Source organism: Lissotriton vulgaris, chromosome 12 (genome assembly GCF_964263255.1).
Source record: "Lissotriton vulgaris chromosome 12, aLisVul1.2, whole genome shotgun sequence".
Classification (NCBI taxonomy): Eukaryota; Metazoa; Chordata; class Amphibia; order Caudata; family Salamandridae; genus Lissotriton; species Lissotriton vulgaris.
This window is the reverse complement of record NC_141700.1, coordinates 54412899-54430700: the sequence shown is the minus strand read 5'-3', so window position 1 is coordinate 54430700 and position 17802 is coordinate 54412899. Positions and strand designations below refer to the sequence as shown.

Below are 17802 nucleotides of genomic sequence, written 5' to 3'. Positions count from 1 at the left end.
TACCAAGTGCAGCAGCTCGCTGTACCAGTACCGACAAGGCTAGGTTGGGGAAATGAGGAGCAGACTTTATTGGTCTACCTTGCCTTATTCAATACCCTGGAGATCAGGAGAAAAGAAGGAAAGGCAAATATCTTGAACCAACCAAGAGCTATGCTCATCATTCCTGGAAGGCAAAACCTGCTTGTGAAGCATTTCTGTTGTTCGAGGTGGCAAACAGATCGATTGTGGGGTGCCCCCACTGATTGAAAATGTAATCGACCTATTTCTGTTCTAGTTCCCACTTTTGACAATCTGTCATTTGCTGGCTAAGCGAATCCGCATGATCGTTCTGGCAGCCTGGCAGATGTGCCACAGCAACATCTGTCCTGTGAGAAATGCCCAAGTTCCACTCCAGCGGAGTTTCTTTTGAAAGGATCCTGGACCACATTCCTTCTTGCTTGGTTATGTAGAACATGGATGTTGTGTTGTCTGTTCTGACTAGGACCTGCTGACCTGCCAATCTGGGAAGGAATGCTTGTAAACCCAGCTGTATGGTGTGGAGACCTCTGGTTGAAAGCTCTTGCTGGTGGGCTCGCCATCTGTCCATGGATGCATCCATGCTGAGTAACAACCTTTCCGTTATTGGTAGGAAAGGAAACATGCATGTAGGTTTCCTCAAATTCTCCACCTGATCGTAGCATTTTTTTTTAATCGCCTTGTGACGCAGACCATATTTATTTATTTTATTTATTTATAAAATTTCTAAAGCGCACAAATACCTTCCGGTGTCTCTGCGCTAGAGTTCGTTAAGATTGCAGAGAGCTCCTACATAGCTTACTGGTTGAAAAGCCATGTTTTGATGTGCTTCCGAAATATGAGTAGGGAGGAGCTTGATCTGATATTAAGAGGGAGCTCATTCCACAATTTAGAAGCAGCAATTGTGAAGCGCTTATCGCCCCATGTTGCTTTCTTAGTGCGTGGAATATGGAGTAGCTGGGATGCCTCAGAGCGTAGAGAGCGCTTGGGTTTGTATGGAATAATGGATTTTTTTAAAAAATCCGGTCCGGTGTTGTTCAGTGTTTTATAAATGATGCACAAGGCCTTGAACTTTGTACGGCTTCTCACTGGTAGCCAATGAAGTTGGCGAATGATGGGCGATATGGATGAGAATTTAGGTGTGCCAGTTAAAATTCTTGCTGCAGCATTTTGCACTAATTGTAATTTGTTCATGACTTGTTCCTGTGCATTCAGCCATAATGCGTTACAGTAATCAATCTTTGAAAGGACTAGTGTAGACATTAGGGGTTTGCCTGAGTCAGGAGGAAGAAAAGGAAGAAGCTTTTTTACCATTCTCAGAGTGTAAAAGGACGCCGAGACCACTGCATTAGCATGGCTATGGAAAGTAAGCTTATTGTTGAGTAGAACTCCGAGGTTCCTGACTTTTTGCACAGGGTGAGGAGGATCTCCCAGCTCTGCTGGCCACCAAACTGGTGACCAAGACGGGGTCAGATCACCAAAGAGCATGACCTCCGTCTTGTCAGAGTTTAATTTTAGGCAGTTCTGGTCCATCCAAGTGCAAATTGCTCTCATTCCTTCCTGAAAGTTAGCGGCCACTGCAGCTCCGTTCCTATGAATAGCCAGGACCAATTGAGTGTCATCGGCGTATGATGTTATTCCTATGCCGAATGACTTGATCACCCTCGCTAAGTCCGATACATAGATATTAAAAAGCGTCGGACTTAGCGAGGAGCCTTGAGGAACTCCACAAGGTAAGGTGAAATTGGGCGAATAGTAGCTACCCATTTTCACAGACTGTACTCTGTCTGATAGAAACGATGCCAGAAGAGTCTTTGCTTTGCCCTGGATACCCATGGCATCGACACGGTCGATCAAGATGTTATGATCGACCGTGTCGAATGCAGCCGATAGATCTAAGAGTATCAGGATTGCTGTACCGCCTTGATCTAGAATTATTCTAACTTCTTCGGTTGCTTTTATCAAGGCGGTCTCGGTGCCATGACCCTTTCTAAACCCAAATTGGGTCTCGTCTAGTAGGTTGTTATCATCAATAAAGCTAGAGAGTTGTAAATTAATTGCTTTCTCAAATACCTTAGAGGGATAAGGAAGTGAGGCAATGGGTCGATAGCTTTTTAGCTCTGCTGGGTTTAGTGTTGATTTTCCCATGAGCCTTCCATATCATCCCATGAGCCTTCCATCTGCTTCCATTCAAAATCCAGCTCTTGCTGAGTAGGTCTCATACGAAGCCTGCAAAACGGAATGAGACCTATATATAAAGCCATCATACCTATCGGGGACTAGTATTGCCTCATTTTGATTGATTGGTTTACAACTCTCTTATTCTTCCTGCCGATGAAAAGGCTTCTCCAAACTAAGTGTAGAGTATTGTTTCCAGAAATTGGCTCTTTGTTTGGAGCACTAATGAAGATTTCTCCCCGTTCAAAGTGAGATCTAATACCGAAAGAGATTGATGCAAGCAGTTGTGGAAGCTTTCGCTTTTTCTCTGGATGGTGCTATGACTGACTAGTCATCCAGGTATGGGAAAACCTGGTGACCCGGAGTCCAAAAGGGAGCGCCTTGAACTGGTTGTGCTGACCCGCTACTGAGAGTCGAAGGTACTGCCTGTTTTTTTGGTGAATTGGTATGTGGAAGTACACATCCTGCAGGTCCACGTGGGTCAAAAAACCCAGCGATAGTATTGAGAATCCATCATTTGTTTTATCCACATATAGACTCAGAATTTCCAATCAGTCAAACTATCACAGGTTTCTCATAAAATATTAAACCATAGGAAAGTGTATTCAATTATTCCCCAACTACAGTTTGATAACAGCAGGTTTGAGTGCATCGAAACATCAATTTCCCAGTGTATTGCTTCGTGTCCCTCCCTCTTGTTACCAACTGGCAAATAAATCTCATCCGGAAAAAGCTAAATCACACTCAACAAGAATTTGAATTTGAAAGCATATATTGAGCACTCTTATACCAAGCGGTTTCATGGCCACAAGAGGCAAAGTAGCCACTAAAGCACAGCAAATAAATATTCCATTGGCTGAGATTTGTACAGCAGCCACCCAGATATTGGTCCACATATCTGTGAAACCCTGTTGACTTGATTCCGACATAAGAGCCATCCGGATAGTTGGTCAAGCTGCCCAGAAAACTCAATTTGATTACATTCACTATAAGTCTTTCATCACACAGTCTGGGATCCATCTTAATGGCTGAGAAACGCTCTTGGGGTGCGGAGCGGGGGAATCTACATGCTACTCTATTCTAATGTTTATGAATCAAGATTCCATGATGCAGAAGAAATTGTTAACTGCAGTCCTGGTTCTGGATCACAGTGATCTCCACTGAAGTCATAAATGGCCTCCATCCTCCCCGGCTCCATTCAGCCATATGGATGAATACCATTAAAACATTGAGTCCTTGAGCTTATCTCTCTATATCCATGCAAAAGGCAACTTCAAGTGCAGTGCATTCTGGGACTGGAAACAGCTGAGGGACTTAAGGTCACAGGGGACCTTTGTCTGCCCCATATTAATGTAATACCAGAGATCTTTTTATCCTCATTCAACATACTTTTTTAGAAACAGTCTTGTTTAAGATGCTGCAATGTAGTTTTAAACGACTTTTCTTGAAATAGGGCAGTAAAATCAGGAAAAAACTCGACCTTGATAGGGTATTATGAGCAGTATTTTTTTTACATTGGACTTATGAAATTCGTACACCCTTGTGGAATAAGTATTCAAAGGGGATTATTCTAATGTTCGTGACTTCAATGAAGATCACTGTAATGAAGAACCAGGGCTACTGGTAAGTAATCATTTTTTTTTTACGTATAGTCCTAGTCTTCGGTTATGAATATTCTCTATCAAACCATAAATAGTATGCCTCAATGCATATGCGTGATTCTTTGGAGACTTTTTTAATAAAAATACTTGTCATATGAAAGAAAACATGAAGTAAACAAATACATACCATAAGGGGCAAACTTTTCAAAGCTTTTTTTTTATTTTTTTAAAGCACATTCATTTGTCAAATTAATGTAGCGTGCATTTGACTGAAAACACCAGATTTGTAGCATGTGTTGGCTGCAGATACACACTCCTGCCATCTAGATTTGGGCCCAGGAAATGGAGGAAGGAGACCTCTCAGAACATGAGGCTGATTACTATGCATCTCAGGGAGACACTGCACACAACCCCGACCCATGGGATGACTATGATGTGGTCCTTCCAGACACTGACATCTTACTATCTGTCCCAACTATGGCATCACCACCTGGTGATACCTATTTGTATCATAGTGTGATTCAAAGGGCAGCCAAATATTACATACTGCCAATGCACATCACTGAGGAAGAAACAGACTTTCTTGTGGAAACACTTTCCAGGGCAGAGAAAATGGTCCAAAACCTACCATAGATAAGACCCTTGCTTAACGTCTCAAAAGACATTTTTAAAGGCCCAGTATAATCCAGGGTGCTTACTCCCAGGATGAAGGAAAATACAGGCCCTCGCCTTCGAGGACACCCTGCTGCAGACTCCTTAGTAGGAACAACAGCACTTAAAAGAGCTGCGTCACAGAGTTCAGGAGATGCACCACTTCCTGATAAGGAGAACAAGCGCATTGACGCAGCAGGGAAGAGAGAAGCAACAGGACATGCCAGTCACTGGGGGAAAGCAAACTTTTTGGTCTTCCTATCCCGGTTTAGAAAGGAGACAAATCTCAAATTAAGCAATTAGGGGTGTACTAGATAGTTCAGACGTGGCAGCAAGAGACATTAATTCTTCAGTAATGTCAGGTCGCCCTGTATGACTTACCATATCTGGATTTAAGATGTAAGTTCAACAACATATTTTAAACATTCCATTTGATGGCGAACATCTCTTTGGCCCGGAGGGTGAAACACAATTTGAAAAGATCAAAAAGGACACAGAGACCTCAAAATGAATGTGTGCCTTACAGACAAAAGACTCTCAAACAGCAGCCCTTTCATAGGTACCAAGGCAGAAGGGCCTCTAAGAATAACATGGAGGTACCAAGGCAGTATGGCCTCTAAGAATAACACGCAGGAGAACCCAAGTTACCTACAACAGCAATACCACCAGCAATCTGGCCACGGATATTACAGAGATGGCTTTAAATTCACAGGCATAGGTAGAGAAACACCGAGAAACGGAGACTCTATTTCAAAACAGGGACGTTGCATGGCAGTTACTCCCGTCTGGATCATGTCTTAACACTTTGGGGTAGTGAGGGGTGTTTCCGTAACACCCACATTAAGTTGCAGGGTATCTCGGACCACTCGCCGGTGGAGGTGATCCTACAGGCCCAACCAAAACTAATGTAATGCTGCCCAAAATAAACACCTGGTTTTTCAAAAATAAGGATTTGGCTGATCAAACCAGAGAGAGGGCGAAACTCTACTTTCAGGGAAATGAGGGATCGGTGGGCTCGACATGCATCCTATGGGAGGCACTTAAGCCAGTAATACGAGCGAGGGCATATCCAGGCCCTCCTGGGGGGGCTGTAAAAAAGAAATGATGATTCAGTGGGACACGTTAGAAACCGAAGTGGCCACGATGGAGGTCAGGATTCTGGCTGTGGAGAAGGCGGACCCACTTCTTGAGCACCAACTTGAGCTTAAAAAACAGGAGATGAGGAACCTCGCAGATAACTCTGCGAGATCTGCCACTTTGGCAACACAAAGGAGGATATACGATCTTGGCGATTATGCCAACTAAATAATTGCTTGGTTGGAAAAGAGAGACTGAGAACTCAATTGGGTGGCTAAGATCAGTGATTCTCAAGGAGTAACGCACATAACTGGTGAGGAGATAGCGGGAGCATTCGCGGAGTATTATGAGGAGGTCTATGCCTCCAACCCGGAACGAACAGAAGCAGAATGTCAGGAACTGTTAGTTGATGTTCGGCTACCCACGCGGTCTGACGCAGATAGGGAGGGCATGGAGTGGGACATTACAGTCGCAGAGATTGAGGGGGCTATCCAGGATTTGGAGACAGGGAAGGTCCCGAGGCCAAACAGCCTACCCGCGGAGCTATACAAGTGCACGATGAGCATTCTGGCGCCACATATTCCGAACATGTTTGAGGAGGCTAGAGACGTGGGCCATCTGCCATTGGATCAACAGACGGCCACCATCTATAGTGGTTATACCCAAGACAGGCAAGCCACTGAACCAATGTAGCTCTTACAGGCCCATATCCTTATTAAACATGGAAGTTAAATCCTGGCTAATGTCCTGGTGAACCGTCTTTCGGTAGTGATTGCGTCCCTTTTACACCCCGACCAGTCCGGATTTATGCCACACCGGAGCACCAGACTAAACCTACGCCGTCTCTATGCCGTGATGCATCTAACTAAATCTCGTGTGAGTGAGGAAGCAGTGCTACTGTCATTACACTATGGCGTTCTACAGTATCGAAATGCACTACCTGTTTACAGTCTTGCATAGATTCGGGTTTGGCCCCCGGTTCCAGTCCTGGATTAGACTACTCTATAAAAACCCATTGGCTAGAGTATTGGTGAATGGCTCCGTCTCCCACTCCTTCGCTTTGCACAGGGGGACGAGACAAGGGAGTCCGCTTTCTGGAGCCGCTTGCAGCATGGGTGAGAGGAGACCCGGTGGTCTCTGGAATCGTAGACGGTGGACTGTGGGAAGAGAAAATATCCTTATATGCAGACGATGTCCTTCTATATGCAACTAAGCCTTATTTTACAATTAGCAGACTCTTACAAATGTTTAATCTATTTGGGGGATATTCAGGTTATCAAATTAATTGGGATAAGTCTCTCATGTTCATGCTCACTGACGGCCCTCCGCATGCTCTTCCTGGAGAGATAAAGCTCCAATTGAAAGATAGATTCAAATATTTGAGTATTACTAACGCTAAAATGGAAACAGGATTTATAGAATGTAATTTGGTGCACAACTGGAACGCCTGAGAAGAGATATGGCGCATTGGAGAACGCTGCCGATCTCCCCGATGGGGAGAGCGGTTTTGCTCAAAATTATGTCATTGCCGTGTCTGGTTTATGTCCTCAAGAACACCCTGTACAAGATATCTGATAGATTCTTCAAAGAAGTAGATTGTGAGTTGTGGAAATTACTGTGGGATGGGGGCTGTGCAAGAATAGCATTTGTCAAACTCCAACGAGGCGTTTATGAGGGTAACCTGGGTGTACCAGACTTAGAAATAATATTGGGCATCACAGCTGATAACTATTAACAAGTGGATCTTTGGGGATAGGAACGACCCGGCATACCGAGAAGACCACTTCGTGATGGGCCCCAGAGGCTAATCAGGTGCACTGTATCGGCAACAAGCTGGGAAATACATGCCCTCACACACAAAAGATTGTGCTGGACGCATGGCAAGGGGCCAATAAGGTTCTGGGGTGGGATAATAAACTGACAGAACGTACCCCACTATGGGATAGTGATATGTTGGAGGAGGTTGGTAAATTACAGGGATTCTGTAAATGGAAATTGTTAGATATAGCCCATCTAGGAGACGTATGGATGGGCACAGCGATAATCTTGTTTAAAGATCTACAGAAGGAGTTTCAGCTTGCGGAAACGGAAAGATAGAGATATATGCAATTGGGGCATGCACTCCGTAGGCATATCAGAGTGGGGGAATGCATTCAGGATTATAGGCCCTTGGAAGACCGACTCTTACTAGATCCGAACCCAGAAAAGGCACTATCCCTTACATACAGGAAGATTGTTAACAGTTCTCCTGATCCCCTGGGAGTGCTCCGGTAGGCCTGGGAAACTGATATAGGCCTACTGGAAGATGATGATTGGTTAGAGGCCATACAAAGTCCAAGAGTAGTAGCAGTCAGAGCTTCACATTAGTACAGTTCAGAATTTGCCACAGATCTTACTCTACGAGTACACTCAAGGACAAACTTGGGTGTATCCCCACGGATAGCTGCATGCGGGGCTGTGACCGAAGGGGTACCTTCTTCCACATCATTTGGGAGTGTCCAGTTACACAACAATATTGGGGAGGGTAATACATGGGATGTTAGTGGTCCTGGGGCAAGAAATTCCTATAAACGCCAGGTGGCACATACTATGTGTAATGGGGGAACAGATATGGCCGAAATACCAGAAAATGTGGCTAATTGTGGCAGCAATGGTGGCTAAGAGAAACATTGCCAGGGAGAGGGTAGCCACCCTCTTGTCGAAGGTGGATCAGTGGAAGGCCGACCTAGATTTTGGTGTTGTGCTGCTGAGGAAGTTGTATATGAGAGATGGGGTTGCCCTAGGAAATGGGGGAAAATATGGCACCAATGGGAGGCATATAGGGGTCTGTAAGGTAGGGTGGGAGGATATTGTGCATGATACCAGATTCTGAATGCACTGTTACAATAAAGATATCAGAGACGTAAGATCCGGTGTGTGGACCACCAATGGACCAAGACACTGCAAATATATGCTTTGATGTTTATACCATCAATTGTCCGTAATATTGTACTGTATACTGCAAACGATGCATGTTTAATAACAAGATTTGTTTAAACAAAAAAGTCTACACATGAGACCCATACAAGAGTGCTTATTATCACAGTGGTCTCAAGCAGGGGGCAACACGGAGTATCTAGTGTTGGTTTTACCCAAGGTCTACCAGGCACTACAGTGGTGGAATACACAAAACACTCAGGAAGGAAGAGGCTTTAAATACCCAATCCCAGAGGTGACGATCTCAACAGATGCATTACTAATGGGTTGGGGTGCTCCATATAAGACATTACAGTCCAGGGTCACTGGTCTGCAGGACAACATACTTTTCATATCAATGTGCTGGAACTAATAGCCATAAATTAGTCCTCAAAGCATTCTATCCAACATAAAAGGAAAGAATGTTTTTCTACGCACAGACAATATGACTGCAATGTACTACATCCAAACACAAGGAGGGACACATTCATTATAGCTATCTCAACTAGCACAAATCATAGTGGAAATGGGCCATCAAACACAAAATCCACATCCGGGCACAATACATATCGGGGTGGACAACTTCCTAGCAGACCTACTAAGAAGGAAGTAATCACAAGTCCACACTTAAGTCCTACAAACATGCTTGCAATGGTGGAGGACTCAAACTATAGATCTCTTTGCCACTGTGGAAATGAGAAAAAAGACAACACTTTGCATCAAGATATCCACACGCACAATCCAAGGGCAATGAACTATGGAGGAAACTCATACAGACTTCACTAACTATGATACTCATAGCCCCAACATGCGCATGTCAACCATGGTACACAACCCTGATGGAACTGTCCCTCGTATATCACAAGAAGTTTCCCAACATTCCAAGTTTTCTAGCTCACGGTGGGGCAGAGTCAGGCACCCCAATGTAGCACAATTTGCAGTCTGGCTCCTGAGGTCTTAGAATTCAGTTACTACAATTAATTCCAACATTTATGGACATTCTAAAGGAAGCCAGTGGACCAAAAACAAGGCCTTGTTATGCAGCAATATTGAAACATTTTGTTCATTACTGAGCTGCAAACAAAATAAACCCTTCTTAACCATCTGAACAGCAACTAGTATGTTACTTGTTACATCTTCAAAAAGCATATTTGGAATTCACATCTATAAGACTGCATTTAGCTGCAATTGTTGCATATCTACAAAACAGGAAACATCAATCTCTGTCATTAACCTGTCATATAAGCATTAATGGAGAGACTTAAAAGAGTCAGTTCGAAGCATGTCAGCTGTAGATCACATGCTGTGCATAGCCTGCCATCTAGTGTTGGGTCCGGATGTTTGCACTTTGTTTTGGTTCAAAGATGTATTTTCCAGTCACGAGGTAGGTGACTCCTCTTTTCAGTGATAGTGCGCAAGGGCATCAACCCTGTTGTTAGATTGTTTTTTTGCCGCCATTGGGTTTGGATGTGAATTGATGCACTCCGGTTCGGCACCGTTTCTTGTGTTCCCTTCAACGCGCAATCCCCTACCCTCGATGGTATTGTTTCTCGATCGTGTTTCCTATTCTCCGCGTATCGTTTTTAAACCAAAAATATTCGATTGGAAAGCTCGTGGAGGGCCATAGAGCCTACCCGTGCCGGGCTCGCTAGCAGTCAATGGTATGGACTTCATTCAAGCTCTGTCCCGGGTTTTGCGCCACGTTTCGGCGCGCTGACCTGCACGAAGTGTGCAATCTTTGTTTGTCCCGGAAAACAACTAGAAAGACTGCGACGTGTGCAGATCGTTTCGATTGTAGCAGAAGCTCCGTGACCGTCGGGCTCGATGTCACGAAATGCAACAACAACGTAGCTCCGTACCGGACATCTTCGGAGAAGACTCCAACGAAGAACACTCTCAAGGAGCCGAGGAAGAAGAACATGTCTCCGTGTCCGAAGCCGACTCCGACATGGAAGAAGAGGAGCAAGTTACACCGGGTAAACATACCGTGAGTAAAGAACCCCCCCTTGCCCCAACAACCAAAGCCTAAAATGGCTCCGGTCCTTCCTCTGCCTACAGGCCAAGATCGGCACCGACAAAAAGTTTCGAGCACCCTGTCCTCAGGCCCGTGCCGAAACACAAAGAAAAACCTTCCATCTCGGGATCGAGTCAGCCCCCTAGCGGCACCGATTCGGAATCCTCGGCGCGGAAAACCAATCCTCCAACTTTGTCCAAACCTGAATCTTCTGTACCGAAGAGTTCGAAGCCGAAACTTCAGATGCCGAAAACTACAACTAAAGAGAAAAACACTCCATCAAAAGATTTCGGTTCGATGTTTCAACTCCAGATCCGGACCAAAAAGAACTGGTTTTCAACTCAGATACTGGACACATTCATGCCAAGTTACGGGAAAAAAAGGAATTTGGCACTACAGGATGAGCATCATATACCTCTAAAGAAAATGAATATGGGTACAAACCCATCACCACCTTATATTCCACCTCCTTCACTTACTAATCCTCACCTACTTATTACCCCCACTTATTCACGGCCACCCCTATCACCTGACCCTCAGGATGAGGGGGGATGGGGAAGACAACAGGCTACTAGATGTTGATCCATGGGAGGATTATAATACTGATCCTGAGTTGTATCCATCTGGGCCACCACCTCCTGATGACAATATAGGTTATATTGAGCTTTTTAATAGGGCTGCTCACTATCTTGGGGTGGTATTACATAAAGAAACTTTAGAAGAGGACTTCTTATTCGAGACATTAAGCTCCACTCAAAAAATAACACACACTTTACCAATGCTTCAGGGGATGCTTAAACATGCAGATGAGGTTTTAAAGGACCTTGTCAGTGCAAGACTAATCACTCCCAATGTTGAGAAAAAATATAAACCAGCACCTACTGACCCTTGTTACATCAAGGGGCAACTGCCCTTAGACTTTGGTGGTCTCTAATGCTTGTAAAAAAGCAAATTCACAAACAGGTGAGGCCCCTCCTCCTGATAAAGAGCCAAGTTAATTTATGCCTCTGGTAAAAGAGTAGCTTCTCAGGCAGCTAATCATGAGCGCATTGTCAATGCTCAAGCTTTGCTAGCTAGATATGATAGAGCTCATTACGATGAGTTGGAAAAATGTATCCAATGTCTGCCTGATGAGCATAAAGCTAAGGCAAATGATTTCATACAAGAAGGAAAACTCATTACCAATACCTCCCTCAAATGTGCATTAAATGCAGCAGACAAAGCAGCACGTGCAGTAAACACAAGCGTGTTGCTACGCAGACATGCATGGTTAAGAATATTGGGTTTCAAACCTGAGGTACAGGCCTCCGTTCCTAATCAACCTTTTGACAAGAAACACCTATTTGGTCCAGCAGTTGACACCTCACTGGAGAAAATGAAAAAAGACATTGAGGTCGCAATGTACTACATGCAAAAACAAGGGGGGGGCACACACTCTCCAGCTGTCACACTTATCACAGACTATTTGGACTTGACCCATACATCACAAAATGTTTTCCTAGCAGAACACCTTTCAGGAGTAAACAATCAGATTGCAGATCTGCTCAGTCATCAAAGACAACAGGTCCTCGAATGAGAACTCCACCCTCAAGCTCTCCATTCTTTCAAATGTGGGGTTTTCCAGACATAGATCTGTTCACCACAAACCTAAAAGCAAAATGCCCAAACTTTGCATCCACACATCCACACCCATTGTCCAAGGGCAATGCACTATGGATGAAGTGGTCAGGGATATTTACCTACGCTTTTCCACCTCTCACATTCATTCCATTAGTGGTTGGGAAGCTCAGACAGGTGTCCCTGACATTAATCCTAGTTGCTCCCACATGGGTTCGACAACCCTGGTTCACAAACCCGTTGGAGCTCTCAGTAATTCCCCACCAAAAACTACACCTCATTCCCAATATGCTCACTCAGAACCATGGAGAAATATGACATCCAGATCCCAGGAATCTGAACCTAGCGATCTGATACCTGAATTTTTAGAGTTTGGCTATCTTAATTTTCCACCAGACTGTATAAATATTATCAGAGAGGCTAGACGGCCTACTACAATAGCCTGCTATGCAGTAAAGTGGAAACGATTTGTGATACACTGCAGTAACAATCAAATAGATCCACTGGACACTTCAGTTCAAAACACCATTTGCTATTTACTACATCTGCAGCTTTCCAATTCAGCATACTCTCCCATATGCTTACATCTTGCTGCAATAGCTGCATACCTACCGAACAGACAATATCTGTCTCTTTTTAGAGTGCCTGTCATCAAAGCATTTATGGAGGGGCTTCAAAGAATCATTCCTCCAAGACTTCCACCTGCTCTTATGTGGACGCTCAACATTGTCCTCACCAGGCTAATGGGTCCACCTTTTGAACCATTGCATAAATGTGAAACACAATTTCTATCACGTTTCTGAGGAGAGCGGGTGAGCTTCAGGCACTAACCAAACAAGAACCATTCTTACAAATACATCAAAACAAAGTGGTTCTGCAGACCAACCCTACATTTCTACTAAAGTTATTTCTGCCTTTCATATCAACCAATCTGTTGAGTTGCCTGTGTTCTTCCCTCAACCAGATTCTGTGGCAGAACGTGCTTTACACACTTTACATGTGAAAAGAGCTATTCTTTACTATATAGAAAGGACAAAACCTTTCCGTAAAACTATGTTTTGTCGCTTTTCCTCCACCACATAAACACAATCCAATATCAAAGTCAGGCATTGCAAGGTGGATAGTCAAATGCATTTAAATATGCTATGCAAAAGCAACAAGAACTTTAACAATTCCCCCTAGAGCACACTCCACTTGCAAACTTGGGGCTTCTCTGGTATTTCTAGGAAACATACCCATAGATGATATCTGGAAAGCTGCAACATGGTCTACACCTCACACATTCACAAAACACTTTTGTGTAGATGTATTAGCAAGACAGCAAGCTAGTATGGGCCAAGCAGTTTTAAGTACACTATTTCAGACCACTGCAAAAGCTACAGGTTAGCCACCGCTTAGGGAGATAACTGCTTTTTAGTCTATGCACAGCATGTGATCTACAGCTCACATGCCTCAAACGGAAAATGCTACTTACCCAGTATGCATCTGTCCTTGGCATGTAGAGCTGTAGAGACACATGCGCCCACCCGCCTCCCCGGGTACCTATACCTGTTGCAGTTACATCTTACTTAAATACATATATACATGGACATCTCTTACTAACTCCATTATTACCCTCTGCGGCAAACAATCTAACAATTGAGTCGATGCCTATGTGCACTATCACGGAAAGGAGGAGTCAACTACTTCGTGACTGGAAAAGACTTCTTCGAATAAAAACAAAGTGCAAACATCTGGACCTAATACTAGATGGCAGGCTATGCACAGCATGTGACTCTACAGCTCTACATACCAAGAACAGACGCATACTGGGTAAGTAGCATTTTCTTTCCACCGCGTGTACACCTCCTGTACCAGCATGAAACCTTAATATTGTATTAACATCAATGCATAAATGTCAAATACCGTTTCCAACGTGGAAAGCACATTCCTTATTTTAGGAAGCTGGCTCTGTATATACTATACCAAAGAAAGGTATAAACAGAATAGAGTCCAGTGGATCCCGAAAGGTAGGCAGAGGCTAAAGTAGATAATACCTTACTCTCTATTTGTGGTAGTGTGGGCGAGCAGTAAGGCTTGATCAAAGGGTAGTGTTAAGCATTTATTGTACACACTCAAGCAAGAAATTATTTCACACACTCAAAGACTGAACTTTGACCAATTTGTTTTGTGGAAAAATAATATTTAGTTGTATTTTATTTTTAGAACGAAGCAAGGCCAGTCACAGGTACGTTTAATAGTACTTTGCAGTTGAATACAGTTGAATGCAATTGGTTTGGTTACAGGTAAGTAAAATGTTCATAAACAGTTGAATGTACTATGCAGATATTTTGTAATTACTTTTTAGATACCCCTAGGGTCAAGGATGCACTCAAAGAGCACCCTCAGCTGCACTAGGGTGGCCGGGTGCAGAGTGCTGAGGCCCAATGTTATCCAATGGGGAATAGGGGGCCTCTGGTTGGTGGCTGCTCAGAATGTGGGAGCAAAGCTCCTAGGGTTTAGCTCAGAGCAAAGGGGGATCCGAGTCAGCACCTAAGGTGCCCCTATAGCGGCACAGGGGCAACCATGTGCAGAGTGCTTTTTTGGCGTTGGGTGCCCTGTTGGTTTCAATGGAGGTTGATGGTTTTGGATTTTGGTTACAGGCTCGGTCAAGGAAGTCTTCCAGGAGGAACCAATAGCCGGGCGTATAAGTTGGAGGGCTCTGGATGTAGGTGCACCACGGGTTGTCTTATCCAGGGTGCAAGGGGGCTGGATGCAGGGGTGCCTTTTGAGGTTGGATTTCATCTTACCGGGCCACTCGCAGCTGGGTGGGGTGTCCGTGCACAGGCTGCAGGCGACATCGTGGAGTCTTGTAGGGGTCAACCGCTGGGCGACCTCGCTAGGACCGGTGGGCCACTCGGGCCCTGGGCGACCGGTGCAGTGGTGGTCCCAGGCGCCGGGTTTCTCTGTCTTCAGCAGGCTCGGAGTCTTGCTTTGGAGATTCTTCAGAACAGAGCTGTTGTTTAACCCCTTCAGCGCGGCACATATTTTTGCGCTGTGCTGAACGTTCCATTGGGGCTATGGAACCATGACGGAACGGTTCCGTCATAAGCACAGGCCAACCGACGCTCATGACGGAACCGTTCCGTCATGAGCATGGAAGGGGTTAAAGGAGAGCTGGTCTTCATTGAAGGCAATCCGTCCTCCCAGGGGTTCTGGAGGTCGCTGCCTGCAGGACAAGGCGACTTTTGGCGCAGGATCTCTGGAAACTGCAGACAAGCCAATAGAGCTGGGGCCAAGTCAGTTCTTCTCTGCAGTCTCCTCTGCTGTGCGTCTTCTTTCATCCTTCTTCTTCGTAGGTTGCAGGAATCTGCCTTCTGGGTTCAAGGCTGCCCCCTAAATTCTGTATTTAGGGGTCTCGAGGTCAGTAGCCAATGGGCTACTGACCTTAGGGTGACTACGCCGTTGGTGTGCTCACCTCATGTGGGGGAGTGGGCATAATCCCTAACACTGAAGAGTGGGCTTTACCTCACCTCCCCCACCTCAGGGGTAAGGTTGCCAGAGGTGGGCACACCGTCTGGGCTGTTCAAATGTTTACAGCCTGTCCTCCCGCTGAAAAAGGGGTGAGACAGGAAGGGGGCCTGTTTCTGATAGCAGAAGAGGCCAGGGGTTATGTTACAAAGGCGGCAAGGCCTTTGAAGCTCACTGGCCACAGATGGCTCTTCCTGACCTAAGTCCAGGAAAGGCTTTGTTTCTGAGCCCAGGGGCCGAAGACTCCCATCCCAGGGGGCCAGAAACATGTCTTGTGGTGGTAGGCTGGTATTTACCAGTCAGGGAACCCACCAGAGCTTGGTCGTTTTTCAGAGGGCATCTCTAAGATGCCCTCTGGGTGCATTGTACAATAAATCCCACACTGGCATTAGTGTGGATTTCTTATGCTGAGAAGTTGTCTACCAAACTTCCCAGAATTCAGTAAAGCCATTATGGTGCTGTGGAGTTCATGATGACAAACTCCCAGACCATATACTCTTTATGGCTTTACTGCCCTTACAATGTCTAATGGCGGACTTAGACACTGTAGGAGTACAGTGCTCATGCAACTGCACCCTCACCAGTGGTATAGTGCACCCAGCTAGAAGGGTGTCTTAACCTATACCATAGGCAGTGGCTGTAGGCATGGCATATAGGTATGTGTGCCATGTTGATTCTTTATGTTCTCTGCACCAAAACACACAGCCTACAATGGCAGTGTGTGTGTTTTACAGGACCGCGCCTCTAAGGGTGGCACAATATGTGCTGCAGCCCTTAGAGGCCTTCCCTGGCACCAGTGTCATTGGTACCCATGTTACCTTTTACAAGGGGCTTACATGTGTCCAGAGAGGTGCCAATTGGGGGTACAAATGTACAGTTTTGGGAAAGAACACTGGCCCTGGGATCCTGATCGGCAGGGACCCAGGGCTCATCAAGTCAAAGTGCATCAGAAATCTGGCAAAAAGTGTGGGGGGTACTGCAACAGAAACCCACTTTCCTACACTAGTTGCTACTGCATCACTCACTTCAGGAAATGTAATTTGAAGAATTCCACAACAAAATCAGAATAAGCACACACCCAATGTTTCTGCCAAAAGTTATATACTGTTTCCATTTAAATCAAACATTAGACTTACTAGTCTTCTTTCCTAAGGCAGAAGCGTTCAGAGAGTGTAAATCTGCAGCACTACATGCTACGAATAGATGCTTACAGGGTGGGTAAAAACGTAACAGAAACTTTGAATCTTATAGACAGTTAGCACACAGTGCCAGCCAAAGGATGTCTCTCTTAGAAACCCAGAAGTGGCCAGCCTTCCCCCTACATAAAATACAAGGTAAGTGAGGTAGCTATTTATTTTTTTAAGGAACTGTGTAGAAGGATCACGGTCCTCCACCAATCCATTTCAACTCTATTTTTGAAGCCTCAGGAATAGAAGCAGAAATGTTAAGGCTACATCCTTGAGCCACCTCTCAAAATGTACTGAGGTGCTGTTGCTATGCTCCATGTCAGTAAGAGCAGCCTTAAAGTCACAGTGTAGCTTTTTCACAGTTGTTTGTCCCTTAGAGACACTTCTTTTTTTTCTCTTTTATATTGTATAAAATGAATAAGTTTATTGTAGCAATGCTGCAAGGTGTTAATATCCGATTTTTAAAATCCCAATATGATTTTTTTGAATCTCTTCTATACATTTATTATTTCTTTTAATTCTGACAGATACTGCTTATCATTGCCATTGCTCTTGCTCATATGGAGTTTATTCTCTCATGTATAGTCCTGCAATACAGCGGACTACAACCGCAGTTCTTTAACATGTGTATTTGCTCATTGCAGTACCTTCATTCAAGAACACTACTCTAGAGATTAAAGGAATAAGAAGTCAGAGTTACTACGGAGAGTAACTTTCCTTTTATATTTCAGGAACAATACACTCCAGTCATATGCCCAAGTTGAAAGTACAAAATCATCCACTGAAAACCATCAGTCAAAAGGGTATAAAAAAGGAGTTGCCGCAGAAGAAGCGGTGTCAGAACCAGCGCCTCAAACCACACCTTCCGAAGACTGGAGCATTGAAGGCCCGCACTATCCCAATAGCAGACCCAGCAACAGACATACAAATGCCAGCTTCACCTACTGCAGAGGTAATTACACCAATACCTGCAAATTTGTGGGCAATCTTTTCCCAA

General features: G+C 44.7%; 1 protein-coding gene across 1 annotated transcript in view; it reads left to right on the top strand.

The window, feature by feature from the left end:
* Positions 1–17802, top strand: part of KDM4B (lysine demethylase 4B) — a 302619-nt gene that overhangs the window by 210959 nt on the left and 73858 nt on the right. Inside the window, exon 12 of the mRNA XM_086947052.1 lies at positions 17537–17757. Within this exon, the coding sequence (XP_086803178.1) occupies positions 17537–17757 (221 nt within the window). The remainder of the gene's footprint in view (positions 1–17536; positions 17758–17802) is intronic.